Source organism: Trachurus trachurus (assembly GCF_905171665.1).
Source record: "Trachurus trachurus genome assembly, chromosome: 9".
Lineage (NCBI taxonomy): Eukaryota > Metazoa > Chordata > Actinopteri > Carangiformes > Carangidae > Trachurus > Trachurus trachurus.
The window spans coordinates 2,821,273-2,842,961 of record NC_139895.1 but is presented as its reverse complement, the minus strand read 5'-3'; the positions used below and the strand labels follow the sequence as shown (position 1 = coordinate 2,842,961).

Sequence of the window (21,689 nt, the reverse complement as noted above, 5' to 3'; positions counted from 1 at the left end):
TCCATCTTTCCTTCTTCCTTCCCTTTTGACCCAATCAGTCCCCTCCCTCCAATCTATCTTCCATTCCTTTTCCCCTTATTTCTTTCCTTCTTTCCTTTTGTCCTTCCTTCCTTCCTTCCTTCCTTCCTTCCAGCCTTTCTTCATCTTCACTTCTTCTTTCTTCCTCCTTTGATCCAATTGACCCTCCATCTTTCTTTCCTTCCTTCTTTCCTCCCTTCTTTCCCTTTGTCCTTCCTTCCTTCCTTCTCTTCGTCCTCACTTCTTCTTCCTTCATCCTTTGATCCAATTGCCACTCCATCTTTCTTTCCTTCCTTTTCCCTTCCTTTTTCCCCTTCCTCCTTCCTTCCTTCCTTTTTGACCCAATCAGTCCCCTCCCTTCATCTCTTCCTTCCTTTTTCCCTTCTTTCTTTCCTTCCATATTTCCCTTTGCCCTTCCTTCCTTCCTTCCTTCCTTCCTTCCTTCCTTCCTTCCTTCCTTCCTTCCTTCCTTGACCCAGGTGGACAACAGGAGGGTTAAAACAGTTTGAGAACCGCTGGATTACGTAACTAGATCTTGGTAACGTTCATACATACGAACCGTCTAATTCCTCAGCCAATGGTTTGAATGGAGTGAAATAACGAGACCTGAGCAGTCGGGGCCATTAGGGGCCCGAGAGGCTCAACAATCACGGTCGTTTCTTCATGAGGGTCTGTGATGTGGGTCAGTAATAACAGAGTCCTTCTGAGGTTTAGGAGGAGATGGCAGAGCTACTGTGTGTGCGTGTGTGCGTGTGTGCGTGTGTGCGTGTGTGTGTGTGTGTGTGTGTGTGTGTGTGTGTGTGAGGGAGTGACAGGATCTACAGTGTTTACATGAGAAACCATCTCCTCTTTATCTGTCGTCCTATTGGCCGAGAGCTCTGCAGAGAGAGGAAGTGGTCACTGATGGCGGCTGATTAACATCTGGTCTACGTGATGGATGGACACACACACACACACACACACACACACACACACACACACACACACACACACACACACACGCACACACACACGCGCACACACACACAGAGTTTAGTTTAACCACACTGTGCAGTCTGCAGTGTGGTAACGACAGACCTGCCCTGTGATTGGTGGTTGGAGTTAGGGGGCGGAGCCTGCAGCTGTGGCTCTGCTCTGACCTAACAGCAACAACATCACTGTGACCTTTGACCCTCATTAGGGGCCCGACCCCCCCAGATGGGAACCACTGGATTAAACTATCCCTAAGTGTGTATATGACGTCGGTAAAGTAGCTCCGCCCACTTACACCTGCTCTCTACGTGGCTACTACATTACCCATGAGCCCGAGCGTTCACACTCTTTACGGAGGTGTGTTAGCATTAGCATCATTAGCACCATAGACGTATTATACATTGAGCATTGAGTGGGTCGGCGCCAGTTGCTGCGATATGTCAGCGCGTCGGCCATATTGGATGTGTCAGATCTGCCCTGTGAACTAAAACAAGTGAACAGACTGAACTTTCATTTACCCGTTCACACACACACACACACACACACACACACACACACACACACACACACACACACACACACACACACACACACACACACACACACACACACACACACACATGAATAGGCCTATATTTAGGAAACAGACAGACACTAAAAATACACATATACTGTATATTACATGTAACACTCTCTGATGATTATAAATGTTAACTATTCCTCATATGTTTAGCATAAATGTAGGCACCAAACCGATTTTCTGATGATTTTACAGCTACCAGTGTTTGTAATGCTGTTACAGTGATGATAAATCACAGTTAAAGGACAATTCCAGGCGAATTCAACTCGGGGGTGTATTTTCCTATCATTTTAGATCTAAAAGAAGGAATCTGAAGATTTTCAGTTTAATGTTTGAGTCGCCATCTGACGCTGTCTATGGAAAAAAATTGCGGCTTTGAGGGATGTAAACAGCCTAAACAGCAGAACTTACATCCGCTCCCATTCATTGCTGCCGTGGCGATGCGGGGACAGACACAACTACCGCAAAACAGGAGACATTAAACTGAAAATCTTCAGATTCCTTCTTTTAGACCTAAAATGATAGGAAAATACAACCCCGAGTTGAATTCGCCTGGAATTGTCCTTTAAATATTGCATCTATGTCTATAAAAACCAGATCCTGACACGTAGACGTGACATCTGTGGGAGTAAAAAACTTTACTTGCCCTTAACAGACACAGTGCACATTAACAGGCAATTATTAAAACAAAAGAAATAAAAAAATAATCTTGAGATTGGGCCTCACCTGTCACGCAGAGATTCATATCACTGTATAAAGGTAGAGCACTGAGGTATAACAGCAGAAAAGTGACTGGAGTTGCATAGTTCCCCTTTGATACATTGTGTTTATATCCAGTTGCTGCATTCACAGAGAATCACACTGAAGCTCATATACATTTCATTTATTTGTTTATTTGTAACGGGACTCTGTGTATTCATGAACATCCAAAATGTAAATACACCAGATTTAGCTCTAGGCTAATTCCCATCCGTATAGTCCCGCCGTTCACACAACAACAACAATTATACGAGGACGAAAATAAGAACAACGTACAGCATGGTACAAATACCATATCACAAAACCACAATACCTTATCACAGTATCACAATAAAATAACATACCGTAGCTTCAGTAGGAAAGAGCAAGGAGTAGTAGTAAAATTAAGTGCATGTAATCGATAAAGGTGTCGTATAGCGCTGTTAAGATTCATTAAAGTGCATCTGTAATAAAGTGCTAGTTTATAAAGTGCCTGGAGTAAAGTGCCTACGATTTTTCGTAATGTAAAAAACAAAAAAACAAAAAGAAAGAAACTACCCTTAATGTTGGCAGACCTGGTTATCAGTAAGCCATGTTTCCAGCTGTTGTTTTTAAATGATCTCTCCAATATGGCGGTGACGTTGACGTGCGACTATGATCAGCACCACGCTGCTCATCAAGTCCACTTCCTGTTTCCTGTTGCCCCAGCTCCAGGGCCCCACGGTGCCGCCCCTCCCCCCCGGAGGTTTAGGGGCCGATGACGACGATGAAGATACCTACGAGGAGGCGGAGCCTTACTTACCTGCAGAGACGACTGCGTCCAACACTGGTATCTGCAAACACACACACAGAACAGCGCTGTTGTGGTGCTGTGAAACTCGACACCTGAACCAGCTACAGTCACGTATCACATTTTACGGAGCCCCCGAGGGGACATGAAAAAAAAAAAAGATTTCTTGGATCCCACCCACCACTTTTTCTTTTTTTTTTTACAAGGGGCTCCGTAACATTTGTTTATTCGGGTGTTTTAACTCTTTTCTCTGGAGCGGAAAAAGACGCCAATAGGTGCGTTTACATGCAGTGTTTTCCTCAATCTGATTGTAAACAACCGTATTAAATGAATCTTATTCGACCTGTTTACATGAACACTAAATAAAGCGATCCACATTCAATCCGCGTATACTGTACATGGACCAGCTGAAGCCGATTAGAAGCTGTGTCTCAATTCAGCGGCCGCAGCCTTCGGAGGACCCAGCCTACGCGGTCTCCGGGGGCAACGGCTTCGGAGGCTCCTCCTCCTCCAGAGGCTGCGTCAACTGTCGGTAAATGAGACGGTCCTTCCCTGATTGCGTCCGAATGTAAACAACGTCCTAACGTTAAAGCAGAAGTAAGTGATATATTTGTGTTAATATAAGTCTTAAATAGTTGTATCTTCTGACAGCAATCACTTCTATAGAGTGTTTGGTCTGAAACACGGGTCTGTCAGTCACTCTGCTCTGCTCTGAGCCCAGGAGAAAACTTTCCTTGTATCCTACAACCTTTATCCAATGAGGAGAGAGAACGGCATAAAGGGGCAGTCCTCTCTGTGTGTGCAGCCAAGGGATGCGCCTGAATGTGGTGACGTGGGGACGAGGACCAATAGATCCATGACGAGGGCGGGGGCTGCTAACTCCGTCGGCTGACAAGACGTTACGGTGCGTTCAAGGCAACTCGTAACTCGTGTTTTTCCGACCTGTGAAGTGGTACCAGTTCGATCTGGTACGAGTTCACGGGTCAGAAGTTACGAGTGGCCGTTATAGTGACTTTCACAGGTAAAACAGGTCAGAAAAACACGAGTGGGTTGCCTGGAACGCTACAAAGTCGTAAGTCGTGACTTGAAGCTGTAATTTACGATTTCAAAAGCCTGCCTGGAACGCAGCATTAGCCAAAATGACTGGATAGCTTACTGTTGCTTTAAACATTTGAAAGTGGCGCTTGCAACGGCTTCCTCCGTTCCTCCTAATAACAACAACGGTGCACCCTTGTCTTCCCTATTTCCTGTTTCCTATTTCCTGCGAATGTCAATACGTGACGCGCATGCGCAGAATGAATAATCCACTCTATCAACCAAATCCCCATGCGGCATGAATCTGTTATTGTTATCTGTTATTATCAATCGGTGTAGAGTAGACGACTTCTTTCAATCCAATCCGAAATACAATCAGATCCGGTACGGTGTTTACATCAGACATTTTGAATCTGATTGACCTCTTAATCTGATTGTAGATAGGATATTTGGACCCATGTAAACGCACCTAATGAGATCCTGAATCAATGACGGGAAAAAACAACATGATTCGACACTGGGTCGGCAAAACCTGACGACTCAGATTTGACTATGAAAATCCTCAGTCGAGGACTAATGCTGCGTTCAAGACAACTCGGAAGTCGGAAAAAAACGAGCTCCGAGTTGTAAAAAATGAATTGAACGGCGTTGAACTCGGAAATTACAGGTCGGGAACTCGGGTATCATATCAGAGCTCCGACTTTCCGACTTGACGTCACAACAACATCAAAACATGGCGGCCCTCGTCTTAAACAGTTAGAATTTAGACATTTTAAGTTGTTTGTTGAGGTTTGAATGCATATTTTTGTTTATTATTTCAGTAACCGTTATGAAATACGTTTATATTTAGCTGTGATTGTTGTATGGTGTGAAATTGCATAACAGCATAATAATCTGATGACACACACACATCATCATGCGGCGGCATGTTCACGTGCACGCGGTAACGGTGACCTTCGTCTCCAGAGAGGGCGGAGTCAGACAGCAGTCACTACGAGTCGTACGGCGAGGAAGAGGAGGAGGAGGAGGAGGAGGAGGAGGAGGAAGGCCGGGGGGGGCTGGTGAAGGACAGAGCCCACTACCTGCAGTGGAGCGCGTCGCAGCCCTGCCTGCGCCCCGCCCCCGAGTCCCGTCTCTGTGGTTACCTGTGGAGGAGGAAGTGGCTCGGACAGTGGACCAAACAGCTGTTCATCGTCAAGAACAGCGTGCTGCTGGTGAGGGGGCGGGGCCACGAGCTCCTCTTATGTCATTTAGTGCAATGAGAGGCTCCCCAACCTTTTCTAGAAATGTTACCACTTTTTTCTAGAATTAAAAAAAAAACCTATTTTGGAGAAATTTTTACCACTTTTTTCTAGAATATATATATTTTTTTTTTCAAAGAAATTTTTACCACTTTTTTCTAGAATAGTTTTTTTTTTTTTTTAAAGAAATTTTTACCACTTTTTTCTAGAATTGTTTTTTTTTCCAGAAATTTTCAAGAGTACCCGTATGTAGGGACAAGAGCGCTGCCATCAGCTCAGCTGATCCATACCGGAAGTCACGACCGGAAGTTGCTTTTCTTCGTGTGTATCATTTCTCAGATAAAAAAAACAACTCAGTAACTCAAATGATCCATGATAAAATATTGTTTTCCAGCGGATATCTTAGTTACAACATGATTGAGCTACTAAATATTTTTTTGCATGGATCGTTTATTAAGTTGTTGAGTTATTAAAAAACGCTGCTAACGGCTAACGGCTAGCGGCTAACGGCTAGCGCCGCTCCTGCTGACAGCAGACCAGGAGAGAGAGAAAGAAAAAAGAAATGTCTATGGTTGGTGCTTTGGTTGGGTTTAGGCGATGAAGAAAGGAGTTGGTTAAAGCAGAAGTAAGTGATATATTTGTGTTAATATAAGTCTTAAATAGTTATATCTTCCGACAGCAATCACTTACATAGAGTGTTTGGACTGAAACACGGGTCTCTCAGTCCCTCTGCTCTGCTCTGAGCCCAGGAGAAAACATTTATCGTATCCTACAGTTTTTATCCAATGAGGAGAGAGAACGGCATGCAGGGCTGTGTGTGCAGCCAAGGAACGCCGTGAATGTGGCGACGTAGGGACGAGGACTGTTATGGTGCGTTCAAGGAAACTCGTATTTTTCCGACCGTGAAGTCGTACCAGTTCGATCTGGTACGAGTTCACAGGTCAGAAGTTACGAGTGGCCGTTATAGTGACTTTCACCGGTAAAACAGGTCGGAAAAACACGAGTGGGTTGCCTGGAACGCTACAAAGTCGTAAGTTGTGACTTGAAGCTGTAATTTACGATTTCAAAAGCCTGCCTGGAACGCAGCATTAGCGAAAACGACCGGACCACTTACTTCTGCTTTAAGTTTAGTAAAAAGAGCAGGTAGAGGCTAGACAGGCCAGATAGAGAGAGAGGGTTCTTAGAAAAACATAGAAATAATATACACGAAGAAAAGCAACTTCCGGTCGTGACTTCTGGTATGGATGAGCTGAGCTATGGCGGCGCCCTTGTCCCTGCACACGGGTCCCTCTCAAATTTTTACCACTTTTTTCTAGAATTGTTTTGTTTTTTTGAGAAACTTTTACCACTTTTTTCTAGAATTGTTTTTTTTTATTTTTTTTATTTTACCACTTTTCTAGAATTAAAAAAAAAACTGTTTTGGGAGAAATTTTACCACTCTTTTCTAGAATAGTTTTTTTGAGAAATTTTACCACTTTTTCTAGAATTTTTAATTTGTAATTTGTTTAGAAATTTTACCACTTTTTTCTTGAATTGTTTATTTGAGAATTTTTTTTCTTTTTTTTTTTTTAATAGAAATTTTACCACTTTTCTACATTAAAAAAAAACCTTTTTCTTTCTTTTCTTTAATTTTTTACCACTTTTTTTCTAGAAATGTTGCAACATTTTTGGAGAAATTGTACGACTTTTTCCAGAAATTTCTCTACAATATTTCCAAAAATGCATGCCACTGGCCCTAAGTTGAACGTATATTGACTAAAAGAGTAATGTTCATCAGTCTCAGAGCAAATATTAGTGTATTTCTAGTGTTTGCTTCAAAATGTTGTCCAATCCACTGATGTGTATGAGTGTGTGTGTGTGTGTGTGTGTGTGTGTGTGTGTGTGTGTGTGTGTGTGTGTGTGTGTGTGTGTGTGTGTGTGTGTGTGTGTGTGTGTGTCAGTGTTACAAGTGTGCGCAGGACCTGCTGCCTCAGCTGGAGCTGAACCTGCGTGGGTGTCACCTGGTCTACAAGTCCAAGAGCGGCGGCAAAATCCAGCACCAGCTCAAACTGGTTCTACTGGGATCAGAGACACTGGTGCTGGGATACAACAGCTACGAGCAGGCCGACGAGTGGAGGAGGGTCAGCACACACACACACACACACACACACACACACACACACACGGTTACATACAGTACATCATATATCAAGTGTTTAGTTTAAACATCAATTTACAAAAATCTTGAGTAACCCTTTAATTTACAGGTCGCTAATTACGTGATAATTATCAAGAAAACGTCAAGAAATAGAAACAGCCTAGAAATAACCGTCAATTTCGTAGCAATGTCATGTTTTTTTTATAAAGGCAAAAGATTGCACATGCTTTTAATGCTTTTAATTTTTTGGGAAAGAACAAGATTTTTTCTGCACCAAATCCTTGTCAATTACCGTCAATTATTTCGGGGATATTTTTACGCAATCAATTGTTATATCTTGGCTATATTTCTCGACATTACTATGAAATTGGCCGTTATTTACAATCTAAGCTATTTCTAGAGATTATGATGCAATTACCTTTTATTTCTTGCATGGCTATTACTTTAAATTATTACGTCATTAGCGTGATAATAAATTTTAAAGGTTACTACATTTTCTCCTACAGTAAATATGTGTGTGTGTGTGTGTATTGCAGGTGATAGAGGAGGTGAGCGTTGGAGGTGACTTGGAGACTCACAGTTCATCGTCTCTGATGATCAGATCAGACCAGCTGCTGTCCTGCAGGGTGAGACACACACACACACACACACACACACACACACACACACACACACACACACACACACACACACACACACACACACACACACACACACACACACACACACACACACACACACACACTGACTTCCTGTCTTCAGTCCAGTACAGTGCTGTCGGACTCTGAGGAGGACGAACGACCTCCTTCGACTCGTCACAGCCTCCACAGAGACAAAGGTATTGACCCGGGATCGGTGGCGATTGGTCATGTGACACACTGACGATGTCACAGATTGTTTTAGATTTAAAGCCCCAGTGTGTAACTTATTTGGCTTTTTCTGATCAAAAATCAAACATGTCTTTCATAAATCCGTATTTGACTGAAGGTGAATCACAGCTGCTACAAAGTAAAGCTTTCTGGTTCCTTAGAATGAGTTGTTACAAGTCGTTACAAACACATAAGTGGGCGACGCACCGAACCGAGGCGGCCATGTTGCATCGTGACCGTAGGTAACCACGGAAACGGCCTGTTAAAACTGTCACCACTGTGTAGTGTGAGGAAGGACGGAGGCACTGGTGTTGCATTCAGGTGCAGTCAGGCAGACGGCCGTCGGCAAACCAACCGGATGTTGTTTTACTCCACCAGAGAAAGACGGTAAAACAATACCACATCACCATGACAACATGTTGTCAGACCTGTATTGTTGTTTACATAGAGGCTTGTTTATCCTGTTACATGCAGCGTCTGTTGTCTGTCTGACGTCTGCCTGATTTCACCTGAATGCAACATCAAGAATACGCTCAGATATGCAACCGCACCGCTACATGGGGGGAATTCCTACATACTGAGGCTTTAAAAAAAAATCTTTAAAAAGTTATCTTTATGGATATGAATGAATGAATGAATGAATGAATGAATGTATTTATTTATTTCAGTATATATCAAGCTTATATAACCGAAAGGGTGTAGGTTGAAGCCAAAGCTTATATACCCCTACCCCTTTTACCTTAAAAAATTAAAATAAAATAAAATAATATATGAAGAGTTCATTTGCAAAAGCAGATAAATGCCATTTTGAAAAAAATGAGCTGAGGCTTTGTAATTATTCTTTGCAAAGTGTTGTTTTCTATAAAACTTTATTTTTTTGAGATATGTCTGTTTTGTTACATCTCAAAGTCACTCAACTTTGGTTTGACTGATATCACCTATCATGCACGTGCATAATTAAGTTATCTCCTTTTGCAAATGAACTCTTCATATATATACGCATTAATACAAAAGGATCAGATCACAGACATTTGAAATTAATCAGTAGCCTACACTTAAATTTCTGATCACAACTAAATAAAGAATTGTACAGCGCATAACCCAAAATAGTACAAAATCATTGAACTTAATTTTCCATACTGTAACGAGAAATGATGTTGTTCTTATAAAGTTTTTTAAAGCTGACTAGAGTACAGCATCATTTACTATGCATATATATATCAAACTGTGACGTGTGCCGTGACAGGTTTCCTGAACGTGCTGATGAACTGTCAGTGGCAGAGTCTGCAGTGTCAGGTGGAGGACGGACTCCTCAACATGTTCGCCGAGGAGGAGGAGGAAGAGGAGGAGGAGGAGGGGGGGAAGGGGGGAGGGGGGAGGAAGAGTGGGCGTTCCCCTCAGTACACGGTCCAGCTCAGAGGCTGTGAGGTCAGAGCCGGGCCCGACCCGGACCACTCCTACAGGATCACGCTGAGCATGCTGGGGGACCAGGTGGCCGTGCTGGAGGTGAGACTCAGGACTTTGATTTGATTTGATTTGATTTGATTTGATTTGGTTTGATTTGATTTGATTTGATTTGATTTGATTTGATTTGATTTGATTTGATTTGATTTGATTTGGATCCCCATTCGCTGATGTAGTTTACATCAACTATTCTTCCTGGGGTCCGATCAGTGCAACAATAAAGTAGTAGAAGTAAATAAACTTCTGGGTGCATGTTTGAGTCAAAAACAAAGAAAAACACGCACTCTCCAACAAAACTCTCAGGAACAAACTAAAGAGGTGCACGGCCAAAAGATCAACTTAAAGAAACAAAACAACAAAAGTTTTTTAATGGGTCTCTTTACCTGTGGATCTGCCTGTGATATTTGATATGTTTGGGTTGTTGAATATTTGTTGTTTTTCTATATATTGTTGTTTTTCTATATATTGTTACATTTTTCTACATATTTCTATTTTTCTAATGTCTATAATGTGGTATTTTTCTCGAATGTTAATACTGATCAATCAAGTGATTAACCACACCTGTGAGTATTTAAATGCATCACTTCCTGCTGTATTTTTCACACTGAGGAAGACGTTGTCGAAACCGGTTTGTGCATGCTAAGCGCCGACGCAGTATGAAATAAAAGACAATGAGAAGGACACGAGTGCTGCTGGCCTTTCTTTTGTTTCTGCATGTTTGAGTCTCCATCTGACGCTGTCTGTGGCTTTGAGGGATGTGACTTCAATCCGCTCCCATTCATTGCTGCCGTGGCGACGCGGGGACAGACACAACTACCGCAAAACAGGAGACATTAAACTGAAAATCTTCAGATTCCTTCTTTTAGACCTAAAATGTTAGGAACATACACCCCTCGAGTTGAATTTCCCCGGAATTGTCCTTTAAACCAGCACTAAGTAACTTTTCAACCTTCATAAAATATTTTCATAACTTTTGTGATGATACATCGACTTACAACAAGTTGAATGACACCTCTGTCGTGGTCTGAGGGGGTCTGTATCATTATGGTCTGTATCTCTTTCTCTGGCACTAAGCAGCTTTGAGGTGCATGGTAGGAACCCTGCTCTCACTTTACTTTCACTTTCACTTTCACTTTTGCGAGTCACAACAAGGAGGGAACAGGCAAAACGGCACTTTAGCAATGGATTATGTTTGTGTTTTCACTTTGAAATGATCCACTGGAAACATAAACTTAGTTTTGATGTCTTCTGTTCATTTTAATGCAGGATATTTACAGGGCTTCACACTAGTGTTCATGGGAAATGGAGTCTTCCTTCAGGCAAAACACTACTGCTTTGGTCCACAGGCGCCGCCAAACTCAACCAAAACTGAAAGTTCTTTAGTACTGCTTTAACTGTAACTTGTACCAATAAACTGCATGTGCTGCGTTCAGGGAACATTTAAGTTGTGCCTTTTGCTCAATACATAGTCTACCTGTGAGGCGTTTAGGAACATCTGTTAATTTTGTCTCTGTCTCTCGTCCCTTTAGGTCGGTGGCTCCGAGGAGAGGGAGCGCTGGCTGAAGCTGCTGCAGGACGGAGCTGCCAGTCGCCATGACAACAACAACACACAGGCGGAGCACGCAGGCGGAGCTCTGAGGTGAGTGTCTGTCGAACACATCACTAGAGTCACTGCAAAAGAGAGTAACGACACACATTGGTCCAATGGAAGCGCCTCCTGGTGGAGGAATATGGGTTTTACAAAAGAACTGACATCTCTGCATTGTTGGTGAATGAGCAAGTGTGGTGTTTTCAATAATTTAAGGACATTTATAGATCACCCACATTAATAGCATCATTGAGGATCCTTTACAGATAAATATTAACACATAGGAGAGTAAACCCCCCCCCCCCAAAAAAACAAACAGTTGTCTACATTAATGTTTCAATCTACATTTTGTAATAAACAAATACAAAAAGTATAATCTGATATGACCAAGACACCTAAAAACAAAAACACGGCCGTTTTCATCAATTTACAAGCAAGTGGGCAACACACACACATTGGAGTGAATGGGTTTTTTGGGCGCTTTTGCAATTCCCATATCCTGCCACTCGGGGCGCAAAACCCTTAAACCCTTAAACCCTTAAACCCTTAAACCCTTAAACCCTTAAACCCTTAAACCCTTACCACGGGAGTCAATGGTGGTGTCGTTACTCTCTCTTCCAGTGCTCTAACCCGTACGATCTTCACTGGTGCATGTCGTCACGGTGACGGTAGTGATCTTCCTCCTCTTCCTCCTCTTCCTCCTCCTCAGTGGGCTCCAGACCCGGAGGTTTCCCACCTCCAACACCTACATGGACGACCCGTTCCACCTGAGCGCGGCGGGCCGGGACCAGCCGGTCTACTCCAACACCTCCATCCTGGAGCACATAGTACGACGTTCCCCACAGACGGCCTGACAGCTCTACTCAACTTTGTTTCCTTTTTACAAATAGAAAACATGCAAATAACAACGACCACAGCAGAAGCAAATCATATATTTAAGTGTACTATACAACAAAACAATCTTAGTTAGTTAGTTAGTTAGTTTAAGTTTATTTCGGACATGTTAAAAGAAATAAAACATAATACAGAAATGGACAGACATAACATAAAAGCTTTGCAAAAACAACATATGAACAAAAAATATATATATATAGGCCTATATATATAATAAAAAAATAAAATAAAATAATTGAAAATAAAGGTAATTCTAGTCATTATAATATATACAGTAAGTTAATTTATTTTTTAACTGGATTTATTCTAATATATTATTACATTTATATACATATAGATTTCTATTCTAACATATGATTACTAATCTTTATATCTCTGTATAGTCATATACATATAAAAACATATACAAACACATTCATACATACAAAGACAAACTGAAAGTAACATGAACTGAGCAACAAATAAACTAAGTCGGTAAATAATACCCAAATAAATAATAATAAGCACCTTGTGGTTGTCAGAATCTAAAGATGAAGAAAAAATATTAATAATACAAATGAAACATTAGTGACAGAAGTAAATACAAACAAATAAACTAGAGAATGCATTTCCTGAAGGAAATACGGGTGAATGCTGAAAACTGGAAGCTGAATGAGCTGAATAAATTGTTGAAACAATGCTGAATTAAAGGAACATTGTGTAAGTTCTCCTGTTATCTATTCACGAAAATCGATTATTTGGTTCTTCAGTCTGTTTTTCATTAATCAGTAATCCCCCCATCAACAAAGTGAAGTGTTCCTTTCAGCTCTGAATGAGCCGTTCATATCGTTCATATCTACATCGAGGAGGAATGGAGCGATGCTGCATTCACCTGCAGTCGGGCAGACGGCCGTCGCTAACAAACCAGATGTCATTTTAGTCACAGAAGTCCAGAGAAAGCCGGTAAAACAATACCACATCGCCATGACAACATATTGTCACGTGTATTGTTTTGCCTCGTGCTGACGGACCACTTGTTTACATAGAGGCTTGTTTATGCCGTTACGTGCAGCGGCTGTTGTCTGTCTGCCGTCTGCCCAATTTCAGGTGAATGCAGCATGAAAAATACCACTGAGTTGCTTGAGATATACAACCGCAACGCTAGATGGGAGTAATTCTTACACAATGTACCTTTAAGTGAAGAAACTGCTGAAGCAATCTCGAAAAGATGAAACAATATCTGAAGAGTAAAACTAAAACTGTATGAAACTGTATGAAATGATTGGAAATTACTTGAATTATTGAAGATTAGTATGAAGAAATTAAAAGGCTGAAGTCTACTTAAATATATTTAAAACTGATAAATAGCCTAACTGAAAAAGCAGCAGTAGTGATGATCTTCAAGTTATTGCAAGATTCCCATCCTCTTTAAAACAAATTTAAAGAGAAACTATGCAAGTCTGCTGTGTTTCTAATCCTCCTCTTGGCCATGTGCATTTGAGAAATCATTCAATAAAGCGGTAGATAACGCTATTTATCATATACGATGATCTGGTTGAGAAGAGCAACTGTCTGTCGTGTCTCATTTAAGGTGTAACTGGAACTATAGTTTGCGTGGCGGAGGGATATGAGAGTGAAGGGGTGGCTCTAGTTTTTTGTCAGCAGTGTGTTTCTTTCTCCAACGTGCAGCTCCACAGCTCCCAGGATTCAGTTCGCTGCAGCTCGGTGTCGTCCAAAGACTCAGTGACCTACAGCAACGCCGTCCTTAGAGAGAAAAGTGAGTCGCATCACGCCAACGCTAACGTCTCATCACTGCTACTCTAAGGCTAAGACTCTACATAATACTCAGTGGTGTAGTCTAATTGTTTGTAGTGGGTAAACTGCTTTTTAGGTGGGTAAACTGTACTTGTATCACATAGATCGCTAGTTCTCAAACTTTATATCAACATGACATGACACAAATTAGACCACGGACCCCCATTGGACAAAATTTTTAAGCAAACACCAGAAATACATAAACAATCAATGTACGTTTAAATTAGGCGTACATTTTTGAAAGATTATAGAGAAATTTCTGGAAAAAAAAATGGTTCAATTTCTCCAAAAAAGTTAAATTTTTTTTAGAAAAAAGTGGTAAAATTTTGTAATCTTTCTTTCTTTTTTTTTCTTTTTTTTTAGAAAAATCTGGTAAAATTTCTCAGAAAAAGTGTTAAAATTAAAATAGAAAAAGTGTTAAAAATAAAATAATTGACCTTTCGCAAAAGCCCCGTCCCCCTTAGTTACCGTTGCTAGCCCGACAAGCTTCTCGACGCTGCCCGAGTGTCAACAGTGTTTTTATATTGAGCGTCTTGCATATGAGCGCTATATTATGAATATTAATAATCATAATTGACAATAATTAAAAAAGTTTTTAAAAAGTGGTAAAATTTTGTACTCTTTCTTTCTTTTTTCGTTTTTTTGAAAAATCTGGTAAAATTTCTCAGAAAAAGTTTTAAAATTAAAAAAAAAAATAAAAGTGTCAAAAATAAAATAATTAAAACAATAATTTAAAAAGTAAAAAAAAAAGTGGTAAAATTTAAAGAAAAAGTTGGGGATCCCCTTGAACCCTGTCAACCCTCACACTCAAGCATATTTAATAAAAGTATACTACTTTTTGCTAAGGTTGGGTATACTGAGTAAACCTGAGTATCACATGGACCAGTGGTTCCCAATTTATTTCTTGAAAATTTACCACTTTTTTCTGGAAGTTTTTATTTTTTATTTTTTTACCACTTTTTCTAGATTTTTTAAAAACTTTTTTGTTTTAGAAATTGTACCACTTTTTTCTAGAAAATGTTTACTTTCTTATTTTTAAAGAAAGAAGAAGACCGCACACTAGCTTTTGCTCCCGTGACAATTTATTGTCACACACCAAGTGGTAACGTTTCTCAGCCCTTCATCAGACAAGGGCTTGTTCTTACTACTTTCTTATTTTTAACATTTTTTTTTACAATAAATTTTACCACTTTTTTCTAGAAGTTTTTTTTTTTTTTTTTTTACCACTTTTTCTAGATTTTTTTTTAAAACTTTTTGTGTTTTAGAAATTTTACTACTTTTTTATAGAAAATTTTTACTTTCTTATTTTTATTTTGAACATTTTTTTACGAGAAATTTTACCACTTTTTTTTTAAAGAACATTTTTTTTAAATTTAATTTTTTACTTTTTTTTGAGAATTTTTACCAGTTCTTCCTAGAAATGTTTAAATGTTTTTGGAGAAATTGGACCACTTTTTTCCAGAAATTTCTCTATAATATTTCCAAAAATTCATTGGCCCTAATTTAAAAGTATAAAAAAGTAATGTTCTTCAGTCTCAGAACAAATATTAGTGTATTTCTGGTGTAAATTTGGTCCAATGGGGGTCCGTGGTCTAATTTGTGTCAATTTAGGGGTCCTTGATGTACAAAAGGTTGAGAACCACTGACATAGAGTGACTACACCACTGATAATACTGTGCGTGTGTGTGTGTGTGTTTTGCAGACAGGTACAAAGGCGAGGTGGAGCGCGGCGTCCAGAAGCTGGAGCTGACCATGAAGAGGACGGTGCAGCTGAGGGCGGGGTCAGAAATCAACCTGGCCACGGCCGGGAAGCAAAACAAGCGCACCTCCTTCAGACAGTCGCTGGCCGTGTGCACCGAGCGCGCGCAGGTAGGAGGGGGAGGAACACCTGAGACTTACACGTGCCCGGCTATTTTCATAAACGGACATTTCACCCTCTCCGTTTATAAAAAAAACTGCGTGCACACCAGTCCGTTTTCAGAAAACTTTTCGTTTACAGTAACCCGTGTGTATATGCCGTCAAGAGCCAAACCTGTAGGTGGCAGTGTAGCGAGAAGCTCAAGCCCACGTTGGCCAATCAGAATCCCGCACATGATCCTGCATAGCAACCTGATAGCAACAACAACAACGTCACTTAAGTTTTAATATTTTTTCATGCGAGAAAGTAACTGTTTAGATGCCACATACGGCCAGTTTATCCAGATGACGGCTGTTTAGAAGTTTGCTCCGATGTTTCTTCGAGAGGTGAAGCTTCTTTTTTTTTTAGTGAAGCTCCACCTGTGGAGCAACGACCGGGACATCATAGAGGCAGCAGCCGGTCTGCAGAGCTGCTCAGTCGGCCAACCTCTGTCGTCCTCCCGGGGGACAAAACGATCGCTAATTAACTCACCCGAAGGTTTTTAGAGGTTTACCACCGGCTGGTTAAATCATTTTTAGGAGATAAATGTTGGTCTCATTGATGAAATCTAACAATTGTGGCAGTAGCAGTTTGTTTGAATGAAAAGTGAAGCTTCATGTGTGTGAACTGTTACTGGACAGAAAAGCAGCGCAGCCTCTGGACTCTGTACAGAAATCACCCCATTTAACGTTACATCAATAAATAAATGTTTTACAATGAACACATCAGTCTGCATTAAATGTTATCATTATTATTATTTTTGTGGTTACGGTTAGACATCAGGGTCTGACGTTGGCTACCCAAATCTCCATTTTTCTCTGTTTACATGCAAACGTGCAAACTGAGTTTTCCAAAATCTCCACCCTGGCCGGAGTTTTTTAAAAGCATCGTTTTCAGGGGCGTTTTCTCCGTTTGCGTCTAAACGGAGGGTGCAAACGATGGTTAATGTCTTTTAAAAATAACCGGGTACGTATAAACGGGGCCTGAAACTGTGTTGACAGAAGGATTTCCGCCATGTTTGATCTTTGTGAAATAAATGAATATGAACTCGTGCAGGTCGGCTTCCTGAACCCTCTGCTGAGACGGACGGCCTCGGCCAAGAATTCCCTGCGACGAGCTCCGTCAGCGCTCTTCATCGAACACGGGAAGGTTTTCCAGAGGAGGAAGGTCAGTACACAACTTTGTAGTATCGACTTCACAGACAGAAACGTGTGTGAAAATCGCAGTGGTGGACAGTAACAGAGTAAATTTACTTGAGTACTGTACTTAAGTACATATCCAGAGGATTTGTACTTTACTTGAGTATTAGATTTCTTTGGTACTTATTACTCTTACTTGAATACATTTCCAAGACAAATATTTGTACTTTTACTCGAGTTAATTTCTAGGAAGGCTGAAAAGTACTGGTTACTTTCAGGTCTTTTTCTAAAATACTATTGAACACAAGCTGTGTTTGTCAAAGAAGGCAAGGCAAGGCAAGGCAATTTTATTAGTATAGCCCGTTTTTACAAACAGTTTGTCTCAAAGGGCTTTACATGGCATCGTAGCAACATCCTCTGTCCTTAGACCCTCACATCGACTGAGGAAAAACTCCATGGAAAACCCTTTTAACAGGGAAAACCAGGAGAAAGCTCAGGGTGAGCAACAGAGGAGGGATCCCTCCCTGGGTGGTAGACTGGTCCATGGGAAGGGAGGGGAGGCCGGTCTAACAGCAGGGGAAAGGGTGGGGGGGCGGGGGGGGGGGGTTAGGAAACCCTAACCCCTAAAAGCAGCACATCAGGTGGTTTCAAAGAGTTCATTCTCACAAACAAGAGTTAAAAGCTCCTTAAATTAATTTAGAAAAAATTATAGTAATTCATTGATGTGAAAAATAAGACATTTACTCTTTACTCTTACTTTGACTTAAAGTAAATTTAAAAGCATGTACTTTTGGATACTTAAGTACCTTTAAAAGCAAGTACTTATTTACTCTTACTGGAGTAGGCTAATATGTGGACTGAGCTACTTTTACTTGTAACGGAGTAAATTTTGACCAGTAGTATTTGTACTCTTACTCAAGTACTTTGGTCGAGTACTCTGTCCATCTCTGGAAAATCGTGACTCCGGATTAGAAGAAACCAAAATGGAGGACGGTGAGTTTCTCTGATGAGACAGTAGCTGTGTCTCAGTTCAGTGGCTTGAAGGTTGATGACATACTGTGAGTCGATCATGTTGTTGCCATAGTTACAGTAGCCTACACCAACTGCCCTTCTTGTGGTTTTCCATTGGGCTCAGTTGGCAGCCATGTTTGTTTGTGAGCTGTCAACATCCGACAACATCTGATTGGTTGATGGTTCCCTAGTCTCTTGCTCTGATTGGCTGTTGCAGGTCTGGACTGGAATCTTCAATATCAATATCAATATCAAACATGGTTGATAGCCTATAGACCGAATCACCTTGTTGTTTACATTCTACTTCCGGGTAGAAAACCAGCAGGTAATTTGAATGAGATCAGTAGTAAGGAACGAGAGTTTAGCTATATATCATATTTTTCACGCCCTATCACCGTTTAGACAAATCTGAAATGATTGTACATCACTATTTCTGTGTGTGTGTTTTGTGTTGCTATGTGTTGTATTTATTCAGTTTGGGGGGAACACGATGTCTAGAAAGCATCAGTGGCTGCAACTGACAGGGACAGCTAACGGTAGCTAAGCTAACGGTAGCTAAGCTAACGGCGGTAGATAAGCTAACAGCAGGACGTCAGCTGTTAAAACCCTCCCGTTGTGGGACACGACATGAAACTACTCCAGTTAGCTCAGTCATGTTGGAACTCAGATATCCGCTGGAGAAAATATTTTTTCATGGACCGTTTATTGAGTCACTGAGTTATTAAAGTTAAACAGGTAGCTAACCGTTAGCCCGGCTAATCTATGATAACCATGACTAATTACAAAAATGTGCACACATCAATAGTAATGTTTGTCCAATCATTGGTTTTATAGACTTTACAAACATCAGATTAGTCTAAACGGTGATATAGTAACATGAAAAATTAGATAGTGAAACTCTCGTCCGTCACTATTGTTCGAATGCTGGTTTTCTACCAGGAAGTAGTTGTAAACAACAAGGAGATTCGTCCTATTGATATTGAAGAATCAGTCAGGAGTTGTTGAATTAAATGTTCATATTAACACAAAACACACAAAGAAACGTTGATGTTGTTTCGACAGGAGTGGGAAACCAAAGCTGCTGCTTGACACCATCATCATCATCATCATCATCATCATCATCACCGCCCACAGCCACAGTCCAGCAGCCGGTGTTGTCACTCAGAGTGTGTGTTTCTAACCACACGCTTTACACACACACACACACACACACACTCACTCACCGAGCACTTTTATCACCTGGCACCTTGCTCCTCCACTCAGCCAATCAGGAAGCGGCGGCTTAAAGCGTAAAGATCCTGCAGGTCCAGGTGAGGTTGGAGTCAAGAGGAGCAGAAACTTGAGACTGCAGTGGACAGACAGACGAGGACACGCGTCACTTCACTTGTGAACCAATGAGATGAGCTGGTTTTTTTGTCCGTTTCAATCCTTTTTGTATTTCAATGAAAACAGTTTACGGTGGCCCTGAGGGCTCATTTCACCACGACACAACTACAGCAAGTGTTTCTGTGGGGACACAATAAAGTGAGGGACCAGGCTAAAAGCTAATGCTAGGCTAATATGATCAATATGATCAATACCATGTGGATCATGTGATACTGACGTTCTAATAAACCAAACAAACTCATCTTATTGTCAAACCCACTAACAGGAAGCTGTCTGCACAACTTTTAATGGATAATTAGCATTTTTTTTACAATCTGGACCTTATTTCTAGCATAAAATACGATCATTTACTCACCCAGATAACTTTGGTGTCATTACAAGTCGTTGTGATGAAATTAGCTCCAGCCGAGAGCCGCGTATATCCGTATAATGCGAGAACACGGGGCAGCAGAATGCAGCCTCTAAATATCACATTATCCGCCGCAAAACTCGTTCATTTCACCAATATTTAGTTCTGATAGGCTAGTGCTATTCCCCTCTGAGTCCGGGGTTAGCTGTTATCAACATCCGGCGTCTGTAGGTTGACCTACTGACCTCTGACCTGGATGATGTCATCTCTGAGCGCTGCCTGGCGCGGCTAACTTGCTACCACTAATGCTACGGTTCGTTTCTGCGTGTTTCCGACAGAACAAAATGAGCAGCTGGATGAAGTTCAGCTTCCACAGGCTTCCTCTCCTCAACCTGGACTCACTAAAGCTCCGGCTAGTTGAGATAAAAATGGACCCGAATGCCGAAGCAGAATGATTATTAGGTCGACCTACAGCCCCCGGATGTTGATAACAGCTAACCCCGGACTCAGAGGGGAATAGCACTAGCCTATCAGAACTAAATATTGGTGAAATGAACGAGTTTGGCGGCGGATAATGTGTTATTTAGAGGCTGCATTGCGCTGCCCCGTGTTCTTGCATTATACGTATACGCGGCTCTCGGCTGGAGCTAATTTCGTCGGAACGACTTGTAATGACACCAAAGTTATCTGGGTGAGTAAATGATCTTATTTTATGCTAGATATAAGATCCAGATTGTAAAAAAAACACTAATTATCCTTTAAAGTCAAGAAGAAAAACAACTAAAGGCCCAAAACCGGTCCCTCGCTTTATCGTGTCCCCAGTAGCACTTCCTGTTGTCAAACCGAAGAACTTGTAGTTTGCTTGTGTCTTTGTGTGTTTTTCTTTGTGGTAGTGAGTTGACCCCTCAGAGCCACCGTAGTTTTGTTGCAGATGAGCATCACTTCCTGTTGAGGCACGTTCACCACATGGTTCAGGACTTCTTTCCTTCTTTGACATGATGGACCTTAGATCACTCTCTGCTGTGAACGTCTCTTCCTTCCTGTTGTTTAACCCATTGGTTCTCAAAGTGGGGTTCTTGAGAGGATTCATTGAAGTCCTCAACTTTTTCTTGAAATTTTACTTCTTTTTTCTAGATTTTGTTTACTTTTTTTTTTTTTAGCACTTTTTCTAGAATTTCTTTTTGTAATCCTTTTTTTGGAGAAATGTTACCACTTTTTTCTAGAATTTTTTAACTTTTTTTTTTTTTAGCACTTTTTCTAGAATTTTTTTTTTTATTCCTTTTTTTGGATAAATTTTCCCACTTTTTTCTAGAAAATTTTTACCTTTTTTAAAAAAAAAATGTTTTTAATCTTACCACTTTTTGTAGATTTTTTTTTTAAACCTTTTTTTTTCTTAGAATTTTTACCACTTTTTTTTCTCAAAATGTTTTAATGTTTTTCGAAAAATTGTACCACTTTTTTGCAGACATTTCTCTACAATATTTCCAAAAATTCACACCATTGGCTCTTAGTTAAACATACATTGACTAAAAAAGTAACGTTCAGTCTCAGAACAAATATTTATGTATTTCTGGTGTTTGCTTCAAAATTTTGTCCAATGGGGGTCCGTGATCTAATTTGTGTCAGTATAGGGGTCCTTGATATAAAAAAAAAAGTTTGTGAACCACTGGTTTAATCCACCTGCTCTTTGTTTGATGAGCTTGTTCTCAGCACAACATTACTTTACACACACGCGCGCACATGACTACGAATCATTGATGATTTGTGTTAAAGTCACATATTTTGTA

The 21,689-nt window shown here is 40.7% G+C and overlaps 1 protein-coding gene across 1 annotated transcript; it reads left to right on the top strand.

Moving 5' to 3' along the window:
- Positions 1-9,643: 9,643 nt before the first annotated feature.
- Positions 9,644-19,865, top strand: LOC310991877 (uncharacterized protein; the record flags this gene model as incomplete). Its single annotated transcript, XM_083979808.1, has 7 exons — positions 9,644-9,886; positions 11,374-11,483; positions 12,142-12,259; positions 13,995-14,082; positions 15,823-15,989; positions 17,074-17,184; positions 19,230-19,865. The coding sequence occupies 7 exons, from the start codon at positions 9,644-9,646 to the stop codon at positions 19,254-19,256; spliced, it is 864 nt and encodes a 287-aa protein (XP_083835934.1). The 3' UTR covers positions 19,257-19,865.
- Between the last annotated feature and the right edge of the window lie 1,824 nt (positions 19,866-21,689).